At 39.5% G+C, this 21,158-nt stretch overlaps 1 protein-coding gene across 1 annotated transcript in view; it reads right to left on the bottom strand.

Moving 5' to 3' along the window:
- LOC122552709 (ALK tyrosine kinase receptor-like) overlaps positions 1–21,158 on the bottom strand; it is a 1,076,775-nt gene that overhangs the window by 789,332 nt on the left and 266,285 nt on the right. Inside the window, exon 3 of the mRNA XM_087991243.1 lies at positions 14,128–14,283. Coding sequence (XP_087847369.1) covers positions 14,128–14,283 — 156 coding nt within the window. The remainder of the gene's footprint in view (positions 1–14,127; positions 14,284–21,158) is intronic.

The raw sequence follows: 21,158 nt of genomic DNA, 5'->3' as shown, positions 1-21,158 counted from the left end.
CTGCTCTAATTGGGCAGCTGTTTGGATCTCTCTAACTTCAAATAATGTTGATCTAGCTTAGTGCACCTCCTGTGCAACTGTAACCTTGCATGCCTTGCTCTGCCTAAGCACCCTATGATCTGTATGTCCTTATTTGCTATGATCTGCCTGTATTACTCGCATTGCAAAACTTTTCACTGTACTTGGGTATTTGTGACTACAATTAATCGAATTAAGTCAAATTCATGTTCTGTTTCAGCTCCACTTTCCCCGATCAACCGAGCCCTCTGAGCTGGGGAATTCATTCACAAAGGACAGCCAAAAGACTGAGGTTCCGGTAAACATCCCAAACATTAATAAGCCAGCAAGAGCAAACCACTTCAAGCGAAGAAAGTGTATTGTTACTCCAAAAGCCCTTCACATCTTTTTTAAAAAAGATAAATTTGAACATCTCAACGTGTTCTAATTTATCAGGACTATAATACTGATCTTTAACTGCACAAGACATCACCAACAATTCCATTCTGAACATGGTGAAATTGTAAACTAAGTCTCCTCCATGTTGCAGGTTCCTAAACTGGAGCTGGGACCTCCAGCTTGAATAGAATACTTCATGGTGCACTGCAATCAAATGATCATTGCTCAGTCTATCCTCCTTTACTCTCCTCATATTGGAACTCACCTTCTCAGCTGCTCTATGCTAGTTCAGTGGCTTCTCCTGATTTGTACGATCAATTTGAATGGTATCTTGTAATAACAGTATTTTATCGGTCATTGACATCTTTATAGTTACTTCCAATGCTTTTGCATTTCCAGGCCGAATTTCAGAAACTCACAAACATTTTGTTTTCCCTTAACTTTAAAGAATTGTGATAAACCAAGTGCTTCAGCCAGGCCCAGAACTTCTGAAAGGACACCACTAAGTACTGTAACTCTGTATACAGACTTGATGTGCTTCATTCACTGCATAATCTCCTTGTTTGAGGCTTATTATGCACAAACATGTATAGTAATTCTTTCTACTACATTTCAGCAGGATTTACAATTTAATGACACTGTATCAAATCTACAATGTAATAAATCTATTTTTAATAGGTGTCACCAAGGATAATTATTTATAATTATTTTCTCTCAATTTTTAATATCCATTGTATCCTCTTTAAACCTTGGCATGACTTCCCCTATTCCAAAGCCCAGGAATTTGTGCATGAGATCTGCAGTAACCTATAAATTCTCACCAATTTTCACAATGTATCCTTGGGTGCTGAATCATTAATGTCCGATTTTGTTTTGAGTCCGAGAAAAGAAATGCTTATACTTCTAATGGTTTTCTTAAATAAGGTCTGGAGATGCACACACACTGAAAATGACTATAGAGATTCAGTGATTGATCATGACCAGGTATCATTCATTGCATATACTTTAAAATTATATTGCAATAGCTATTTCATATTTCAGCCAAACTTTAAAATATTTGTGTTTCATGACATTACTTCAATCATTAAATTTAACAGGTTGCATTTTACAGCTTATTGATAATACTGCCAATGTATTTAATATATAAAATATTTAGGCAGCAAATGGCTATTATAGAAACTTAAATTATTTTTAAAGCTGTCAATGAAACCAAATACTTTGGCGTTTGTGAACTGGATAAATTAATTGTTGATCACAGCTTGTGAGATTCTTCCTTGAATTTTAAGTTGTGTATAACAAAAGCTGACTCATTTTCTTAAAATTGTCCTTGATTTCTTAGATTTGATTTTATTTTCCACCTGATTTTGGTGTTAAAACCAAAATGAACCTTCATGGCACCATCCTCACCCATGATCTAGTAAAGACAGGGTCTGAATTATCCAGGATGACCATTTTTTAAGAGTTTTTTTTCCATAAGCTATGTCTATACAGCTCTTAGCCCACTCAGAGATATACAAAAAAGCCTTTGTCCACCTCTCTGTGAGAACCTTCTTTCTCTCCCTGATCCTGTCTGCAGAATTCCTCTTAGCGTTGTTAAAGTGGCATCTCAGGCCTGTTTCATACAGGTCAATATTTAACATGGTTGCTATGTAGACACTGATGAATCAGTGTTCCAATTATGCCAAAATTCCCTGTAGGCACCTTTCAGTTCTCTGTTTCTCTCAGAAACTTAAAATTCTCACACCCTCAGAGGGCCCTATTGTTTCATTCAAGGATTGATCAAATTCTAAATATCTCACTTTACAATTGATGCCGATATAATGAATCAGAATATCTGCTTTTTAGTTGACAGTGAATTAGCAAGAGCAGTCATGTGACTTATAGGAATCATCCTGAAAGATGCTGTGTCTATTATAAAAATTAGACATACTTACAAAACTTAAATTACATCATTGTGACACAGGCCATTCAACCAACATGGACACATTGGCATTTATGGTACTTCTCATATGTTTCTACATTTACTTCATTGAAGGATTCTTCTGTTCCTTAATTTCTTCCTCATGCATTTGTACAGCATCTCCTTAAAGGTACCAATGTTAGTCACGGCAACTACTCCATGTGATTGTCAGCTCAACATTTTAAATCATCATCAGTGTACTGTAAAGATTTTCTCCTGAATTCTCTATTGGATTTTTAAATGACTTATATTCTAGGGTCCTTGATTCCGATGTTGCTTTGAGTTCCATGTTTGCTTTGTTGATGGTGTTATTAACCTATGTTGCTATTTTTAATAATTGGGTTCTGCTCCTCACCTTTTCATAATCCTTTCTGCTTCTATTCCTCATTTAGTCACTTATGTTACCAAAAGTAAGTGGTCTGAATCACCTCACACATTTATTTTGGAATTAATTTGCCAACTGCATGCTCATTTTGCAAGTTCATTAATATTTGTACTTTGCTGGTACCCACCTCTTCATTAACCTTTTCACGATGTGGTCCATGTATTCAAAATTACACTTGAAGTTGTTCCCTAGTACAAAACGTTTACATAAATGGTGGACCACCTCTCAACTTTTGCCACCTGAGTAACTACCTGAAACCCGTAGTCTCTACTTTCTGTTTCTGTAGTCAGTTTGCTATCCTTTCTGCTACAGTTTCCACTGCTTCAGCAAGTTCTGACCTGAGTTATGAGCTTACTTTGTGGTACCTTATCTAAGGTCTTTTGGGAAGCCATATATATTACTTCATTAATCTCTTGCAAGACCCTTATCTAATTTTATTGTTGCTTCTTCAAAAAAATTCAATAAGGTTAATCAAGCATGACCTTCCCTTTATAAATCTGTGCTGACTACTCTTTATTATATTTTCAGTTTCTAAATGTTTTTCTATTATATCTCTGAATAAGGTTTCCATTATCTTTCCTACCACCAACATTAAGCTAGTTCAACCAGAACTCTTGTAACTGATATATTTCTCTTTTTAAATTTAGCAATAGTATTAGCACTTCACCAGTCGTCTGGCATTATTCCATGTTTTAATTAATTTTTACATGTCTAATAGTACATCTGCCAGCCACTTACTAATTTATTTGAATATAAATGGATGCAATCATCCTAGCTTTATCCTCTCTAAATCCAATTATTTTATCAATTATTTAACACATTTCTATCTAAACTATCTTTATCTTTTTTGATCTCTTCATTTAATGTTTTGTCTAGTTTCTCTGGGAAATACCAAAGTAAATATTATGTATTACTTGTTACTCCTCAGGTGTTCGTTTACCAGTTATGTGTATGTTGGATACTTTACTGTTCCTTTTTGGATTACTTGATAATTTATTTTTACCTTCCTAATTTTTTAGATTTCTTTGATAATCCTTTTCATATCCATGAATGATGTAAAGGACTTTAAAAGGGCACTGGGTAGGTTTACCAAGATGTTACAAGAGGTGAGGGTCATCAATTATGAAGTTCAGACCATTTGTCCTGGAACAGTAAAGGTTAAGAAGATTCCTAGCAGAGGCTTGCAAGGTGATAAGATGTCTCGATAAAGTAAGTGGAGAAAATCTATTCTCGTGCTGACACAGTCAACAAGAATTCATAGATCTAACATCATAAAAGACTTAGCTGGAGATGAGGAGAAATATCTTTGATTCCAACTTTCAGGTGAAGAAATGCTCAGCCTGAAAAGGCGATGTAAGCTGTTTCCAAAATTAATTGTTAGCCTGACCGGGCTACGTATTTGAGGATGAGGGTACCAGTCTGATCAGAACTGCTGTTTCAAAGGACAGGATGCCCCCTCAGCTATCAGCATCCCTCTTTCAAGGCATAATGGGGTCACAAATGTGCCCCAACCATGCCTTCATGCAGTTGGCATTGGATGTCAGGCAGGAGTGGGCAGACAAAATGAACAGAGGCCGGAAGGAATCGGCACCTCACTTTGGGGACGGTACCCTGCATGGATTAGGGCAGCCTGCCCAACAGAATTTGATACTCTGCCCCGGGATGCCTTAAAATCCTTGAGCTTGATTTATTATTGCTGCATGTAATGAGATAGAGTGAAAATGCTGTTTGTGCACGATACAGGAAGATCGTACCATACAAAGTGTGTCAGGGTACCAGAACAGAGCGCACAATACAGTGTTATAACCACAGAGAAGGTGCAGAGAGAGAGATCAACATTAACATTTGAGAGGTCCGTTCAAAAGTCTGACTTCTCAGATCAACTGTGACTATCCTTGATCAAGTCCCTTTTGGCAATGCCCACAACTGTGATATGGCAAATGGTGGAAGTGCCAGCCAATCTGATGAGCTGGCAGCTGCCGAGGGCACGGATTTCTCTCAAGTGGGTGGCAGAAGTCCCACTGCCAGCCAACACTTGGCCAGCCTGCTGCGTGTTGTGGCTGTGGGTGGTATTGTTTGTTCCAGGGAGCAAACAATCTGTCACACAACCCAGCCCCAACCAGCTCCTGTAGAATCCAGTCCAATTCAAATCTCTGTTTTCTGCATCTTTTCCACAACCTTTTCTTGCCAATGTATGCCCTCATTCAGATCTCATATCCAGTTCCATAGTTTTTTCTTCCCACTGTTGATTAATCTGTACTACACCCCGACTAGCATGATTTATCCCTTCTTAACTTTTACTTCAATCCATACAGATTTTCTAATTTTCCAGTTGTTTTCTGATGTTTTTCTGATAGCCATTATATTATCTTTAATTAGAAGAGCTCCCCACCTTCCTTCTAACACCTTTCCCTTTCTGATCACATTGTCACCAACAGTACTTACATCCCTTTCTTTATCCTGTCATGCTGCAGTTATTTCTACACCTGCTTCCTCACTCAAGATTATTGCCTCCAATTTCCCCCTTTGTTTTGAATTCTGTGCACATTGCTGAACAGGCAGTTTAATTTATGTTTCATAGTTGTTCCTTTTACTTTATTATCAATAGTCATCAGTCACTTCTGTTTTGTAGTTGTATTTCTTCCCCTGCTATTTAAATTACCTTTCTTCCTTACTTCTGTCTGACCTTCACTCGCCTCTCCTCTTGCTTTCATTTTCTGACTGATTTTCACTAGATTTCTTTCCCTCTCTCACGAATGTAAAGTCCTATTGACAGCCCAATTTACCATTTTGCTGGAGCACTGGTTCCATTCAGGCTCAAATGGAGCCTGTCCCAGTGGTATAGTTCTTGCACCTACTCTGTTCAGTGCCCCCCATGAAATGAAGCCATTCCTTCCCATGCCAGTCAACCATGTATTCACCCTTCTGATCTGCCTATCTTTATTCCAGTTGGCACACAGCATGCATTGTAATCCTTGGAGAAGATTACCTACAAGATTCTACGTTTTAGCTTCCTTTTATTCATTCATGGAATGTGGGAATCACTGGAAAGGCCAGTATTAATTGCTCAACTCTTATTAATTCTTAACTTCTGATATTCCCTTAGCAGATCTCCTCACTTTTCTTTGGTCCCAACATGGACCATTGGAACTAGACCTTCCTCCACTATTTCCAAATTCATCCCCAGCTTCTCTGACATATCATTTACCTTTGCAGTAGTTTGACACAACAACCCTCAGGACATTCCATTGTGAAAGCAGAGCATTGTCAGTGTGCTAATGATCACATCCCCTATGACTAGAAAAACACACGTAGAAAATAAGAATTGGAATAGACAACTCATCCTCTTTGTCTGTTTTGCCATTCATCCAACTCAATAGTCTTTTTTGCTATTTCCCACATCCATTGATCCTTCTAACCCCAAGTGGTACATCCAACTCTCTTCTTGAAATCATACAATGTTTTGGCCTTGATTGCATTTGCACACTCATTCAGCCTGTCCAAATCACACTCATTCAGCATCCTCCTCACACTCACCCTCCCAGCCAGCTTTGTGTCATCTACAAATTTGGAGATAATACACATAGTTCCCTCACCTACATCAATAGTATATTGTGAATAGCTGGGGTCCTAGTACTGACCCATATTGTCCCCTATTAATCACTGTTTGCTATTCAGAAAAGACATGTTTATTCCTATGCTTTGTTTCCTGTCTGACTACCGGATTTCCACCCATTTCATTCACCATCCTCAATCCCAAATGCTTTAATTGTATACATCATTCTTTGTCAAAAGTCTTCTGAAAGTCCACTGGCTCTCCCTCATCATCTCCAAGATTGATTGATCGATTGATTGATTGTTGTCATATGTACCATTATACAGTGAAAAGTGTTGTTTTGTGTGCTCTGCAGCAGATCATACCATACAAAGTGCATCAGGATAGCAGAACAAAGTGCAGAATACAGTGTTACAGCACAGAGAAGGTGCAGAGAGGGAGATCAGAATTAACATTTGAGAAGTCTATTCAAATGTTTAATAACAGATGGAAGAAGCTGTTCTTGATTCTACTCTTAAATGTATTCAGCCCAATGGAAGAAGGTGAGACAGAATATAACTAGGGTGGGAGGGATCCTTGATTATGTTGGTTGCTTTTCTGATGCAGCAGGAAGTATAGATGTAGTGACTGGATATTACATCCATATGTAACATCAAGTTACATGCTAAAGAATTCCAGTAGATTTGTCAAGTATGATTTTCCTTTTGTAAATTCATGCTGAATGTGTCTGATTTGACCATTGCTTTCTCTGTACTCAGCTATTAAACCTTATATAATGGACATTAGCATTTTCCCCACTACCAGTGTCAGGCTGACTGGTAAGTAATTCCTAGTTTTTTCTCTGGCTCCCTTTTAGATAAAGGGATTACATTAGCTATCCTCCAATACATAGGAACTGTTGCAGAGTTTATAGAATCTTGGAAGATGACCACCAATGCATTCACTATTTCTATGGCTACTTCTTAAGTACTCTCGAATGTAGTTTTTCAGACCCTAGTGTTAGACCTCCTTGAACCATTTCAAGAAAATAGCCCAGGCCCTAACTTTGCTAGTTGTTTTATGCTGGTGTAAAGTGGATACTCCAGGAATTATGCAGCTGGTCAACCCACTTAGTTTTAAACAAAACAGAATTTATTGACAAGATTACCGAATGAAACACAAACAAAAGGGGATAGAATACAGAATAATTCAGCCTATCCAAAAACCCAACAGACTATCCCAACTTAATGATGCTGTTCCAAATACATGCAACAATCCCCACAAACAACCTGTGACCTATAAGGTAAAATCAAACCCAGGGTCTAACATGAGAGAAGTCAGTGAGAGAGTTAACCAGCCTGGACCTGCTTCTTTGGGTCCAGCAGCTTCAGAGCACTACTGTGCTAAAACCCAAACCAAACCAGAGAAAAGCTGAGCTGGGAGAACAGGCCACCCAACTTTTATTGAACAAGTGTTTTTTTTTTCAACTTGAAAACGTTCTGTCTGAGGCAGTATATGTTATCTACAATCAAATTGGCCCAAAACCCTTCAACTCCAGACTTTTCAGAGTCTGTGTCTTTTACGATCTCTCTGAAACAAAAAAAAGTCAAGGACAACATAAAGGAGTGGCATTGTCACACCAGAGAGTTATCAACCTTCAATCCCATCAATTTCCTCCATACCATTTTCCTACTAATACAGATTTCCTTCAGTTCCTCCCTCTCATGAAACCCTATGTCCCCTAACGTTTTGGGCATGTTATTTGTGCCCTCATTTGTAAACTCAGAACCAAAGAATTTGTTCAGTTGGTCAGCCATTCTTTTGTTATCAATTACAAATTCCCCTATTTCTGACTGAAAGGGACTGATACTTGACTTCACTAATATTTTACCTTCACAAACCTATTAAAGACTTTTACAAGTCAGTTATGTTTCCCACAAGCTAACTCTTTATACTCTATTTTCCTTTCTTAATTAATCCTCTGTCCTGCTTTGCTGAATTCTAAACCACACCTATCATCAAGTCTGTTTCTTTTTCTGGCCAATTTGTATGCCTATTTCTTGGATCTAACACTATATCTACATTCCCTTTTAAACCATGGTTTAGATATCTTTCCCATTTTACTTATGAATCAGAGAGGAATGAACAATTACTGCAGTTCATCCATGCATGTTTTGAGTGATTTCCATTGCCTTTCCATGTCATCGCTTTAAGTAACATCTCCAAATCTTTTGTAGCCAACTCATGCCTCAAACCATTGTAATTCCCTCAATTTAGATTCATGACCCTTGTCTCAGAATTTACATTACTCTTCACCTTCATGAAGAAGTCTATCAAATTACCTTTCTGTTCTGCTTTTCCTTCTATTTCAAATTTCCTCAGGCTTCACATTGACATAAATATGGCTGTTCGCCCTAAAGACTGCATCCTTATCCTTGTAGGTTGTAAGCATGTTGCACAAATTGAGCAGGACATGTAATCTACAGGACTTTCTTCTCTCTGTCCCCTTGGTTTGCCATGCATTTCTTACTAACAGCTACACTCACTCCTTCCCACTGTGCTTTCCACTAAGGAAGAAATTGTCAGAGTCTGGGGCCTAGGCGGCTGTAGCTATGTCTGCCAATAGTGCAGTAATTAAGATTGGGATTATGAAATAGGTCAAATTAAAACTGCATGAAAATATCAGAGGGCTGGAGAATAGGAAATGATAGGGAGAGGAGAGACCATGGCTGTGAAGCATGTGGCATTCTTCATATAGTTTCTGATTTGTTTTGTACATCTTACTTAAAGTAACATTCCTGCTTCAAATTCATCCAATATTAAGCTTAAGTATTTTATTTCTCATGAATTGTAATCTATTAGCTAATTGTTAAAGAAGAAGGGCTCTGTAAATGTTATCACCTAGGTTGCATGCTCATCCTTGAGTCACTAGATCACAGATTCCAATTTCACCGAAGATGTGAACAAGTTATTGATGAAGCAATGTTTTGTATTCGTGCTGGCTGTTCAGAAAAACAGAGGAGCTCTCATAGTGTGCTGGCCAACATCTATCCCCAAGACAATAGAATCAAGCATGGAATAGTTGATCTTTTTGATCTGTGTGCAACCTTGCTGCACCCAATTTGCCAACAAATTTGCTTATGTACCATCAGTGACTACATTTCAAAAATAATTAATCGTGAGGAAACACCTTGGGATTTTCTGAGGACACCAAAAATTCTATACATAAATTTCAGTTTTTCTTTAACCCATATAATTAAGTCAGATATAACACACATAAAGCATGTTGCAAGTTTCTAAACAGGTCCAGATGTCATAGTAGGTGGAACTTAGTGTCACACATCTATAATTTATATTAATTTATATTCAAGACTCCTTAGATTTTTGCAGTGTATCCAACCAAATTCGGTTGCATGAGAATGCAATTCTCCAGCAAGTTTGTTTGCAGTTGAAAAATATCTCATTCCGGTTGTTCTGATCCCAGCTGATGGTAACACAGGAAACGTCTGATCCCACAGTTAAACCTGGCTTGATAGGACATGAGCTTAATTTTGGCAAGGTGGTAGCACGGTTGTTCGAGATCAAACGTATTCACATGAGCCTGTCAATGTTCCTTGACATGGAACAAAGTTTTTGCACACAAAATGGTAAAATAAACAAAGTTATATTCCATAGATATATAATATAAATGGAAGACAATTTGAAAAAGTCATCACATAAATTGCAAAACAAAGTTTCATTGTGTCCCCTGGCTATATCAGTCACAGATACTTAATACCAGAGAAATATCACATCTATTTCAACACTTACATTTCTTACTTTATTTAAAGTAGTTAATGGAATGTTGGTGTCATTGGATTTTTATCCCATCCATAATTACCCAGAGGGCAGTTCAGAGTCAATATTGCTGAAGGTCTGGAGACCCATGTAGTCCAGCGCAGGTAAGGATGGCAGATTTCCCCGCTGAACGGACAGCAGTGAATCAGATAGGTTCTGACTACAATTGACATCAATTACATGGTCACTAGTAGGCTACCTTTTTATTCCAGATTTTCATTAAACAGAAGTCTCCACCAATGATATCACAAGTACTCCTCCTCCTCTGCCAGTTCTCCTTTTTGGACTGCAGAGGCAGTTTTATTTTCAAGTTCTGCTCGCCTGTACTCCCTTTCAGTTCTGCAGCTTCTTTGCAGTTCGGACAACTTGAAAATTTCTTGACAAGCTCTCACAGGTTGGAGAGTTGACAAACTAAAACCTTTTGACTAGAAGAAAACTGCTGTCTAAAACTGAACTTCTGATTCTTCTGAATTGCAGTCAAAGCTAATCCAGTGGTGCTGGGTCTGTTTTCTTCGGACTGTTGTCAACTCAGAATTGTAAACATTTCATCAAGTAACAGCACAAGAGCCCTGCGAGGTACTTAACTCAATCATGTGCTTCCTTGCAAATTATATATTTAGCTGGCTGTTCCAAATGGTTATCGGTCCTCTCAAAAAAAAGTTACCTTCACATAACTGAAACCAAACTCTATCTGCCTCTTTTTTAAAAATCCAAACGCTAACAATATGTATTATACATTTTTATTACACAGTTCTGTTGAACAACTCCTTTAGTTAATTTGTGCATAGGTTGCTCAATAACTTCCTGTCACTAAATACCCAACTGTCTAAAGTGCCTTTTGGCCTCGTCAGGGGACAATTAAAATGAATGATTGCAACAATAAATTGCATTTACATGATGCTAATGACATACAATAGAGAAAAGTGCTGGGAGATGGTGGGGTGGGGAATGACTGGACTTTGGAGAACATTGCCATGCTAAGCACAGTTCAGGATTCCTTCATTAGAAACACTGATGAAAATGAAAACACACATTGTATCTTGCAATCAACATTATGAAGCAGAAAACCAATGGGTGAAATCTAATGGTCAATCATGTCAAGTTATCGTCGCAATTATGCAAATTCTGACTGGAGGGAATCCTTCATCTGTTTGCCCCTCTTTATGTCTTTCTTTGGAGCATGTCTGGTGGCATCCTGGGATGTCACTGAATAGAGGAGTACAGGGCCCACACTGCCGCTTCCAACCAGCAAATTGTTCCTGGTGCATCTTTGCATCAGTTAGCTAGAAAGGTGCTCTGAAATTCTTCCAGGTCTCTAGGGACCGTGTAACTGCAGTCCACAGCACTGGTGCCAATCATCTACTCTAAACCCCATTCAAAAATGCACTTTTAAACACATTGGAGTAATTGGTATGCCTAAGTGATTAATGCCAATGCAGGCTGAAATCAGAAATATCAATAAAATCAAAAGAAACAAAAGCAATTGTGCAACTAAAGGAAATAAGCAAAATCAACCAATTCTCCTGAAAAAGACTCGGATGCTTGCCGGTACATGCAGCCAGGTTGTTACTCAAAGCAGGTAAAAATAATGACTGCAGAAGCTGGAAACCAGATTCTGGATTAGTGGTGCTGGAAGAGCACAGCAGTTCAGGCAGCATCCGAGGAGCAGTAAAATCGACGTTTTGGGCAAAAGCCCTTGCACCATTGCCCTTGATAGCAATGCCTCTCTTTTCTATTGCTGCTGTCCAACACTGTTCATCTCATTAAAACAGAATTAAATGAAATTGTTCAATTGCTGCAATATGGACATGTGTGAGTGCATGTACAGATGGTTTCAATTTTTTTTAATGCAATCTTGAGAATGTGTGCAACACAGAATGGTGACGACATGGCTTGCAGACAGGAGAAAGAATTGGCACAGAGAACACAGACTTTATTTAATGGAGCTGTCCAGCAGTATAAATGTGGCGAGGCAGCAGCCGTTTATCTAACTGTTGAGTCTGGAATGCACCATAAATGTGTGATCACATTTACCATGTTCTGAGAAGTGAGGAATGAAGTTGTTGCAACTTTACAGTCTGCAAAATGCCCTAACCCACAGAACTGTGGAAGAAGCTCAGCGGTAGGGCACACAAAATACTCTCAATCATTGAGATAGATGAGAGGCCGGTGAGATTATTCTAAGTGGGAAATGCTGGCACAGACAATTATTGAGAACGCTGGCTTTCCTGAGGCTGTGCAGTGAGCACAGATACTCCACAAAAGGTGGAGAGCTGATGAGCATCTGCAGCTTCTATACTGCAGTAGCTGTAATTACCATCTTGCAGACTAAGTACAAGTGGGACAAGAGAAGTCAGTACTTGAGTGATAACGTAAAAGGAAACTGTCAAACAAATTTAAGCTCAGAGAACGGTTGATCTGTTTCTCCAAACTGACAATTGTAGAGTCAGAGCAATTATAGCATTGAGAAAGGTCATTTGATTCCGAACAACTTGCAAGGTTCTACTTCTGGATAGGACACTGTGCCCAGATGGTCAAGAAGGATACGTCCCGCCAGCTCTTGTTTCTCATAACTCTTAGGTGGGCAGTGTTTTGGGAAAGACGAAAGTCCTCAAAGATTTCTTGAAGAGTCTTAAAGAGTCCTTAAAGATTTACAAGGATGTTGCCAGGGTTGGAGGTTTTGAGCTATTAGGCGAGGCTAAATAGGCTGAGACTGTTTTCCCGAGAGGTTCAAAGGCTGAGGGGTGATCTTACAGAGGTTTATAAAATCATGAGGAACATGGATAGGGTAAATATACAAGATTGTTTCCCTGGGTAGGGTAGGGCATAGGTTTAGGGTGAGAGGGGAAAGATTTAAATGGGACCTAAAGGGCAACTTTTTCAGGCAGAGGGTTGTGCGTGAATGGAATGAGCTCCCAGAGGAAGTGGTGGGGGCTGGTACAATTACAGTATTAAAAAGGCATCTGGATGGGTACATGAATACGAAGGGTTTGGAGGGAAATGTGCCAAGTTCTGGCAAATGAGATTAGATTAATTTAGGATATCTGCTCAGTATAACTTGACCAAAGGGTCTGTTTCCATGCTGTACAATTCTATGACTCTAAAGCATATCAAAATTGACAACCATGATGGAGAAGCTTACCACCAATGGTTCAAAATATTGACAACTTGGTGATTAAGCTGCATCGCACTTTAAGTCAAAACATCTCAATGATGAGGCAGAGAAGGAAAGCAAAGCGAGCAAATCCCTCATCCTAGGTCCTAGTACCTTGTCAGGTGTTTTGTTTCATATCAACTGATCTGTGTGTCGAGATTGATCCTGGTATTTCCCATGACATCCTCAAACTGAGGGAGAGCTGTTACCCGCCATCAGATTCTGGGCAGGAATTAAGCTCAGAGCAAATGCTGGTCTGCAGCTATATCTTTGCAAAGTGCAGCAGAAAGTCAGTTTACATGGGTAATGTTCCTACAACACTCGCGACAGCACTACAGAGAGAGCACAGCAGCACTGATGGGGAAAATCCTGAACTATATCCCTGATCTTCCTTATCTCCCTGTGGGGTTCATAAACCCCCGAATGACAGCACAGTGCATTCTTCAAATTTACATATTACAAACATCAACCTATTCCTCGGCACAGAATATTGACGCACTATAATAACAAAGAAACACAGCCTGTGATTTACTGCGAGTTCTCCAGATTGGTCAGACCAGTGAAGGTTTTGCAAAAATCTCTTTGCATCGCTTTCCTTCAATCAGGAAAATTCTTGAGAAAACTCTGCAGTTGATTTCTACACAGAAATATGTTTCCAAAATCCAAAAACATTCTGTAGAGCAAGAAGAATTTTTATCAACATCAACACGTTAAACGTATTAGAATGGTTGAAATAACTGAAAGCCTTTTTTTCAAACCTTTTGGATACTGTCCTTACTTACTGACTTATAACGTTAATAAAATCCAGCACCTGATTTTCTCTCTGCTCAACAATGCCACTCTGAGTTTATCTCACTTACCCTCACTTGATTTCTCAGAGTAATCTTGATCTGGCACAGCAATATCAGTGATGAGAGAGAGATCCTGTGGTGTTGCAATCACCCATGCTGCCAATTCGTCGTCACCATCAGAGGAATATTCCAACCCACATGCCGTCTCAAAATCGCAGTAGAAATCTGAAACAATATGATTAAGATGTAGGGTGAACCATTTACAAGAAGGAATAACAAGGCAAAAGAGGCATTGTCAGAATATTTAGCATAAATATTTCAGGAGGTGAGCCCAATTTGGGGTAAATCATTTCTCTGGTCACTTTTGATACTGGCTGTAAGAACACATTACAAGACGAGTTTGTGAAGTCACAATTTTAATCCTGAAAATTAATCCTGAAAATGAGGCTAGATTAAGAATATGTGACATTTTCTTACTATGGTTACATTCAAAATAAAAGAACAATTTGAACATTGGGAACAAAACTGTTATAAGGTAAGGAGCAAAAGATTATTTAACATTCAAAATGTGAGATGAGTTCCAAAAGACCATGATAATTCTTGCCTCTCACTAATTCTCAGTAGAGAAAGGGAGAGGGTGAGTTTCACACTGAGGCCACCAGATTTACAGCTATCACAATCTAGAAACTTTTGTCATCAACCATGCCAAAGTCCACTATGGAATAATCATAACTACACCATTCCTATGTTAAAAGTCACACAACACCAGTGACTTCACTTGATAAAGGAGCAGTGCTCCGAAAGCTTGTGATTTCAAATAAAACTGGCGGACTATAACTTGGTGTCATGTGACTTCTGACCTCGGCAAAAGTGAGCACTGCAGATGCTGGAGACTAGAGTTGAGAGTATGGTGCTGGAAAAGCATAGCAGGTCAGGCAGCATCTGAGGAGCAGGGAAATCTACATTTCAGGCAAAAGCCCTTCATCAGGAATGAGACTGGGAGCCTCAGGGGTGGAGAGATAAATGGGAGTGGGGTGGGGCTAGGGGGAAGGTAGCTGAAAGTGCAATAGGTGGATGGAGATGGGGGTAAAGGGAATAGGTCGGAGGGGAGAGCGGAGTGGACAGGTGGGAAGGAAGATGAACAGATACTACAGTTCAAGAGGGCGGTGCTGAGCTGGAAAGTTGGAACTGGGATAAGATGGGGTCTACCCCAGTCCAACACCAGCACCTCCACATTACTCCTGCGTCTACAGAAAATAGAAGTGTAGAGCACTTTTTTTTTCAAATACATACCATTTAATGTTAATTTAAATTCCACTTGAGGGGAATAGGTTAAATTTCACTCTGTGAGCTAGTGCAACTTAAATTCAGTCAATTAACAAAATACAGAAATGAAATCTCACCTTGGTAGTGGTGACCATGAAACTATCATTGGTTGTTGTACAAACACATCTAGTTCACATGAAAGAAGGAAATCTGGCATCTCCACCTAGTCTGAATTGCATGTGCTTTCAGACTCATAGCTGTGCAAGTACCCTCTGAAATGGCTTAGCAAACCATTCAGTTCAAGGGAATTTTGGGATACATTACTACAGTTAACATTGCCAGTGAAGAAACCAATGTCGTAAGGATAACAACAGCCACAATTGGAGACAGAAGTCAAGATGGCTGTGATTCCTCTGTTGAGGAAGATCAGTATATTGTTGAGGAAGGCCTGAGCATGGCAGGAAGACTTTTAAGGAAATAAGTGTTTTGACAAAAGAAGGTCAGAGAAACGCACTTGGTTGGCAAATGTTAGAGCAAGATGAAACAAGAGCAGAAATTGCTGCAGAAACTCAGCTGGTCTGGCAGCATTTGTGGAGATAAAGCAGAGTTAATGATTTGGGTCTAGTGGCCCTTCTTCAGAACTGGAAGAAAGGTTACTGGATCTGAAAAATTAACTCTGCTGTCTCTCCCACAGATACTGCCAGACCTGTTGAGTTTCTCCAGCAATTTCTGTTGTTGTTTCCGGTTTCCAGCATTGAGCTCCAAGTGCAGCTCTTGCATCAAATCAGTATTGCACACTTATTGACCTCAAGCTCTGCCTAACTGCACATTACACAATATGACAAGATATAGGAGCAGAATTAGACAATTCGACCCATCGATCATCACTAATTTGTTTCTCAACCCTGATCCTCCTGTAACCCATGATCCCTTTACTAATTAAGAACCTATCTATCTTTGTCTTAAATACACTCAATGAGTTGACTTCCACAGCCTTTTGCGGCAATGAGTCCCACAGGTTAACCACCATCTGGCTGAAGAAATTCCTCCTCATCTCAGTTCTAAAAAGCTGGCCCTTCACTCTGAGGCTGTACACTTGGGTCTGAGTCTCTTCTACTAGTGGAAACAGCTTCTGCACATCCACTCTATCCAGGCCTCTCAGGATACTGTAAATTTCAATGAAATTCCACGTTATTCTTCAAAACCCCAAGAGGTTCAGACCCAGAGTCCCCAAACACTCCTTATATGACAAGCTATTCATCCCCAGGATCATTCTTGTTAACCTTTTCTGGACCCCTCCAATACCAGCTCATCCTTCCTTAGATAAGAGGCCTAAAATTGCTCATAATATTCCAAATCTGGTCTGACCAGAGCCTTATACATCCTCAGCAGTACATCTCTGCTCTGTATTCTAGCCCTCTTGAAATGAATGCTACATTGTGTTAGCCTTCCTAACAACCAACAGAACCTGCACGCGAACCTGAAGAGAATCCTGAACTCAGACTCTTAAGTCCCTTTGTGCTTCAGATTTCCAAAGCCTTTCCTGTTTAGAAAATAGTCTGTGGCTGTATTCTACCCACCAAAGTGCATAACCTTACAGTTTCACACATTGTATTCCATCTGCCACTTCTTTGCCCTTTCTCCTAGCCTGCCCAAGACCTTCTGCAGTCTCCCTGCTTCCTCACTACTTGGACCTCAAACTATCTTTTTCTCATCTTCAAATTTAGGACCAGTGCCCTCAGTTCCTTCATCTAGCTCGTTAATGTAAAATGTGAATAGTTGTGGTCCCAACACAGACCCCGGCTGAATTCCACTTAAGCAACAGCTCCCATTCTGCTATCCTTTCTTCCTACTTGCTGCCTACTGCCAGTCAACTAACCCTCTGTCCATGCCAGCTTTTCACCCTGAATATCATGGGCTGTTAGTCTTCCTAACAGCCTTTTGTATAGCACCTTGTTAAAGGCCTTCTGGAAATCTAAATGGGTCACATCCACTGGCTCTCCTTCATTTAACTTGCTTGTTACCTCCTCATAGAATTGTTACAGATTTGTCAGGCATGACTTCCCCTTGACAAGATATGAGGTGCCGGTATTGGATTGGGGTACACAAGGTCAGTAGTCACACAACACCAGGTTATGTTCCAACAGGTTGATTTGAAATCACAATCTATCAGATCACTGCTCCTTTATCTGGTGAGAAGTGACTTCACCTGATGAAAGAGCAGCATTCCGAAAGCTTGTGATTTCAAATAAACCTATTGGACAATAACCTGGTGTCATGTGACTTCTGACTTTCCCCTTGACCATGCTGTGCTGACTCAGCCCTATTCTACCATGCACTTTCAATTATTCATCAATCTCATTCTTAATAATGGATTCTAAAAGCTTACTAACGACCAAAGTCAGACTAACCAGCCTATAGTTTCCTGCCTTCTGCCTCACTCCCTTCTTAAACAGAGGTGTTACATTTAACATGTCCAGTCCTCTGGGATCCTCCCTGACTCCAGTGATTACTGAAAAATTACCACCAATACCTCTACAATCTCCCCAGCTATCTCCTTCAGAAGCCTAGAGTATTATCCATTGGGACACTCTAATGGACACTTTTTACTTCAGCACAGGAATGGCTTTGCCAGTTGCCATCTCGCTTAACTCCCAGCAGAATTGTGTGCCCAGATTGCCAGCATTACTTTGGACTTCAAAGATCATTTGTGTTGCCTACGTATCCAAATTTAGTACTACATATACGTGCTCAGAAACTGAGTCAAATGTTGATTTGATGGCTAAAGCAGTTCATTTGAAATGTTAATGCAAGTGGATTGATGGATATTGAAGCAGACAGTTCTAATCTTTCTGAATGCCATGTCATTAGGAGAATCCAATAACATCATTCGGGGAAATTGCAAGCAATAAAGGACAATATCCAGACTTCACTGTCTTATTTCATAAGCTCCAGCTATCCGCTTACTTGAAAAGAGATGCCATTTATAATACACAGCTTGTGCTCCTCAGCTTTCAGGTCTGATTTTAACGTGCAATAGGAGTCATGAGACAAGGTGGATAACAATCCATTTCCACCATAGCAACATCATCACTGATAATCTTGATTATCAATGTACTGCTAACAGATCTTTTCTCTCAGCCCTATTCTGCACAATCATACCTTCCAAGAGGATTCAGTACTAGAAACAATAATTTTTTAAAAATTTAACCCAAAGATACTATGTATGGGTCAAGATTGTTACTAGGTGCAAAAAGCTTAATGATTGTCTATCAGAGGTAAGAGGCAACAACTATTGGAAGGGTCAAAATCTTTATTTTATTTTCGACAAAAATGCAAGAGCAATAGGTACTGTTTCCATGATGAAGGGCACTAAACAAAATAAGTGATGCTTAAAGTTTAAATCGACAATTTCTGTGAGATGGGTTTTCACTAGAAACAGTAAGTAAATATCGGCAAAATCACAAATGTCCACCGTACAATGACGTTTGAATACTCCTCATGCAGTTAAAAAGCCACTTAACCAGTAAGCGTTTCCTAACCCTTGTCAATTGAGCTGCATTATTAAAAAAATGATTGAAGCAAAAGTGCAAAACGTTACACATCAATGACAGTGCTCTTTACAGAGAAGGAGGCATGTGTGAAAAGAGAATACTTGAGCTTTGAAATGCTCTCACTTTTTAAGAAATCAATATATTTTGCTCTGTATTATAAACGGTTAGTGCAGCTACGTGTGACAGAGAAAGTACACAAAAGAGGATTGAAAACATTAATATAAAGAAAGTAAAGCATGGCAAATTCTTAGCATTTTTTTCAGTAGCTTTCTTGTCTGTAAATTAATAATGAATTCTGACGAAGGGTCACTCAACTCAAAACTCTGATTTCTCTCCAACAATTTCTATTTTTGCCTCTGATTTACAGCATCTGCAGTTCTTACAGTTTTATCGTCAATTAAAAGGTTGTAGCTTTAATTACCACTGCTGAACTACGAATATTGAGACCACCAGTCCAATACAATACTGTCTCCCATATGCCCTCTCAGATGGGCAAGGAAGATCCAATAGTACTATTTTAAGGAAAAGTGGGGAGGGGGGGAGAGTTTTCCCTGGTCCCCTATCTGTCATTTATCCCTCAAACAAGAACAGATTATATGGTCATTGTTTGTGAGAAATTTGAATGGCAATTAGTTCTCATTTCATTGCTTGCTGTGCTCAAGCAGCACAGTGGCTCAGTGATTAGCACTGCTACCTCACAATGCCAGGGACAATTTCATCCTCGGGTGACTGACTGTGTGGCGTTTGCCCATTCTCCTACTCCACAGTCCAAAAGCTGTGCAGGTTAGCTGGACTGGCAGTGGGATATGTGGGGTTAAGGACTATGTTAAGATGCTGGGTGTGGGTAGGATGCTCTTTGGAGGACTTGTATGGACTTGATGAGCCAAATAGCCCCTTTCCACACTGTATGATTCTAAAGGTAAGCTTTGATTGTAGTCATGTGATAGATATAGGACAGATGTCAGAGGTAGTTTCTTTACTCAGCGAATAGTAGGGACATGGAACGCACTGCCTGCAACAGTGGTAGACTTGCCACCTTTAAGTGTGTTTAAATGGTCATTGGATAGACATACGGATGAGAATGGAATAGTGTAGGTTAGATGGGCTTCAGATTGGTCCCACAGGTCAGCGCAACATTGAGGGCCAAAGAGCTTGTACTGTGCTGTAACGTTCTATGTACTTTGCACGAAAAATGGCGACAAATAAGTCTTATTTGAAGGTACAATATCAATCTCTCCACATAAGGGTTAGCACTAGTAATAGCTGCTTTCTGGGCATCTTGCCTGAAACTTGTGAAAATAAGGAGCAGCTTGAGGACCTTCAACAGAAATATATTGTCACTCAAGTGAACTTTCGCCCAGGGCATGCTCAGTTCAGGAAACAAACATTTCTTAAAGCAACCATTCAGGGAGACAACGATTTTTTAAAATCTTCTTCATGTGTAGCAGCAGTCAGATTCAAACCAGCCATTATAATATTAATTGTGCACCTTGCAATAGAGAAGAGTACAAATGAGTCAGAATCATACAGTGCTGGGTTCCAGCAGTGCAGAATAGTTCAGGTTTAGTTTGTGCAGAAGACTTTGAATAAAACATTTTATAATGTGAACTGCCCAATGATATATAGCAGTCAAATCATATCAGTACCAATGCATCTGCTGTAAGTAGTGGCACTGTAGCGTGTCTCACCTCACTGGGTTAGAAAATCAAGCCGTGCTATTTTTGGACTCATCACAAAAGTTACATGTTTTTGAAAAGTACACAGAATTCCTGTCTTTTTAGATGCAGGTTCATACACAGACACAGACACACCACACACACACACACACACGTAATGGGTAGAAGGTAAGACTGGGAAATCAGTTCAGTGGTCCCTATCCAGAAGACTTGCTGCAATTATCATTTGCTGATCAGAACACTGCTGTTCAATCTTTCTTCTCTAATTAATACAGGAGGTATTGTTAGTAGATTTGCAGTTGACACCTATATTGGTGGTGTAGTGGACAGAGAAGAAGGTTATCTAGTACAACAGGACCTTAATCAGATGGGCCATTGGGCTAAGGAGTGGCAGATGAAGTTTAATTTTGATATATGTGAGGCATTTTGCTAAGACAAACTAGGGCAGGATGTATACAGTTAATGACAGGTCCTGAGGGAGTGTTGCTGAACAAAGAGACCTAGGGGTGCAGATGCATAGTTCCTTGAAAGTGGAGTCACAGGTAGACAGGTTTGGCATGCTTGCCTTTATCATTCAGAATATTGAGAAATGGATTTGAAATGT

This window comes from Chiloscyllium plagiosum, unplaced genomic scaffold, assembly GCF_037043375.1.
Source record: "Chiloscyllium plagiosum isolate Xiang-an unplaced genomic scaffold, Cpla_swu_hap1 HiC_scaffold_10, whole genome shotgun sequence".
NCBI classification, from domain to species: domain Eukaryota; kingdom Metazoa; phylum Chordata; class Chondrichthyes; order Orectolobiformes; family Hemiscylliidae; genus Chiloscyllium; species Chiloscyllium plagiosum.
This window is presented reverse-complemented; position numbering and strand designations above follow the sequence as displayed.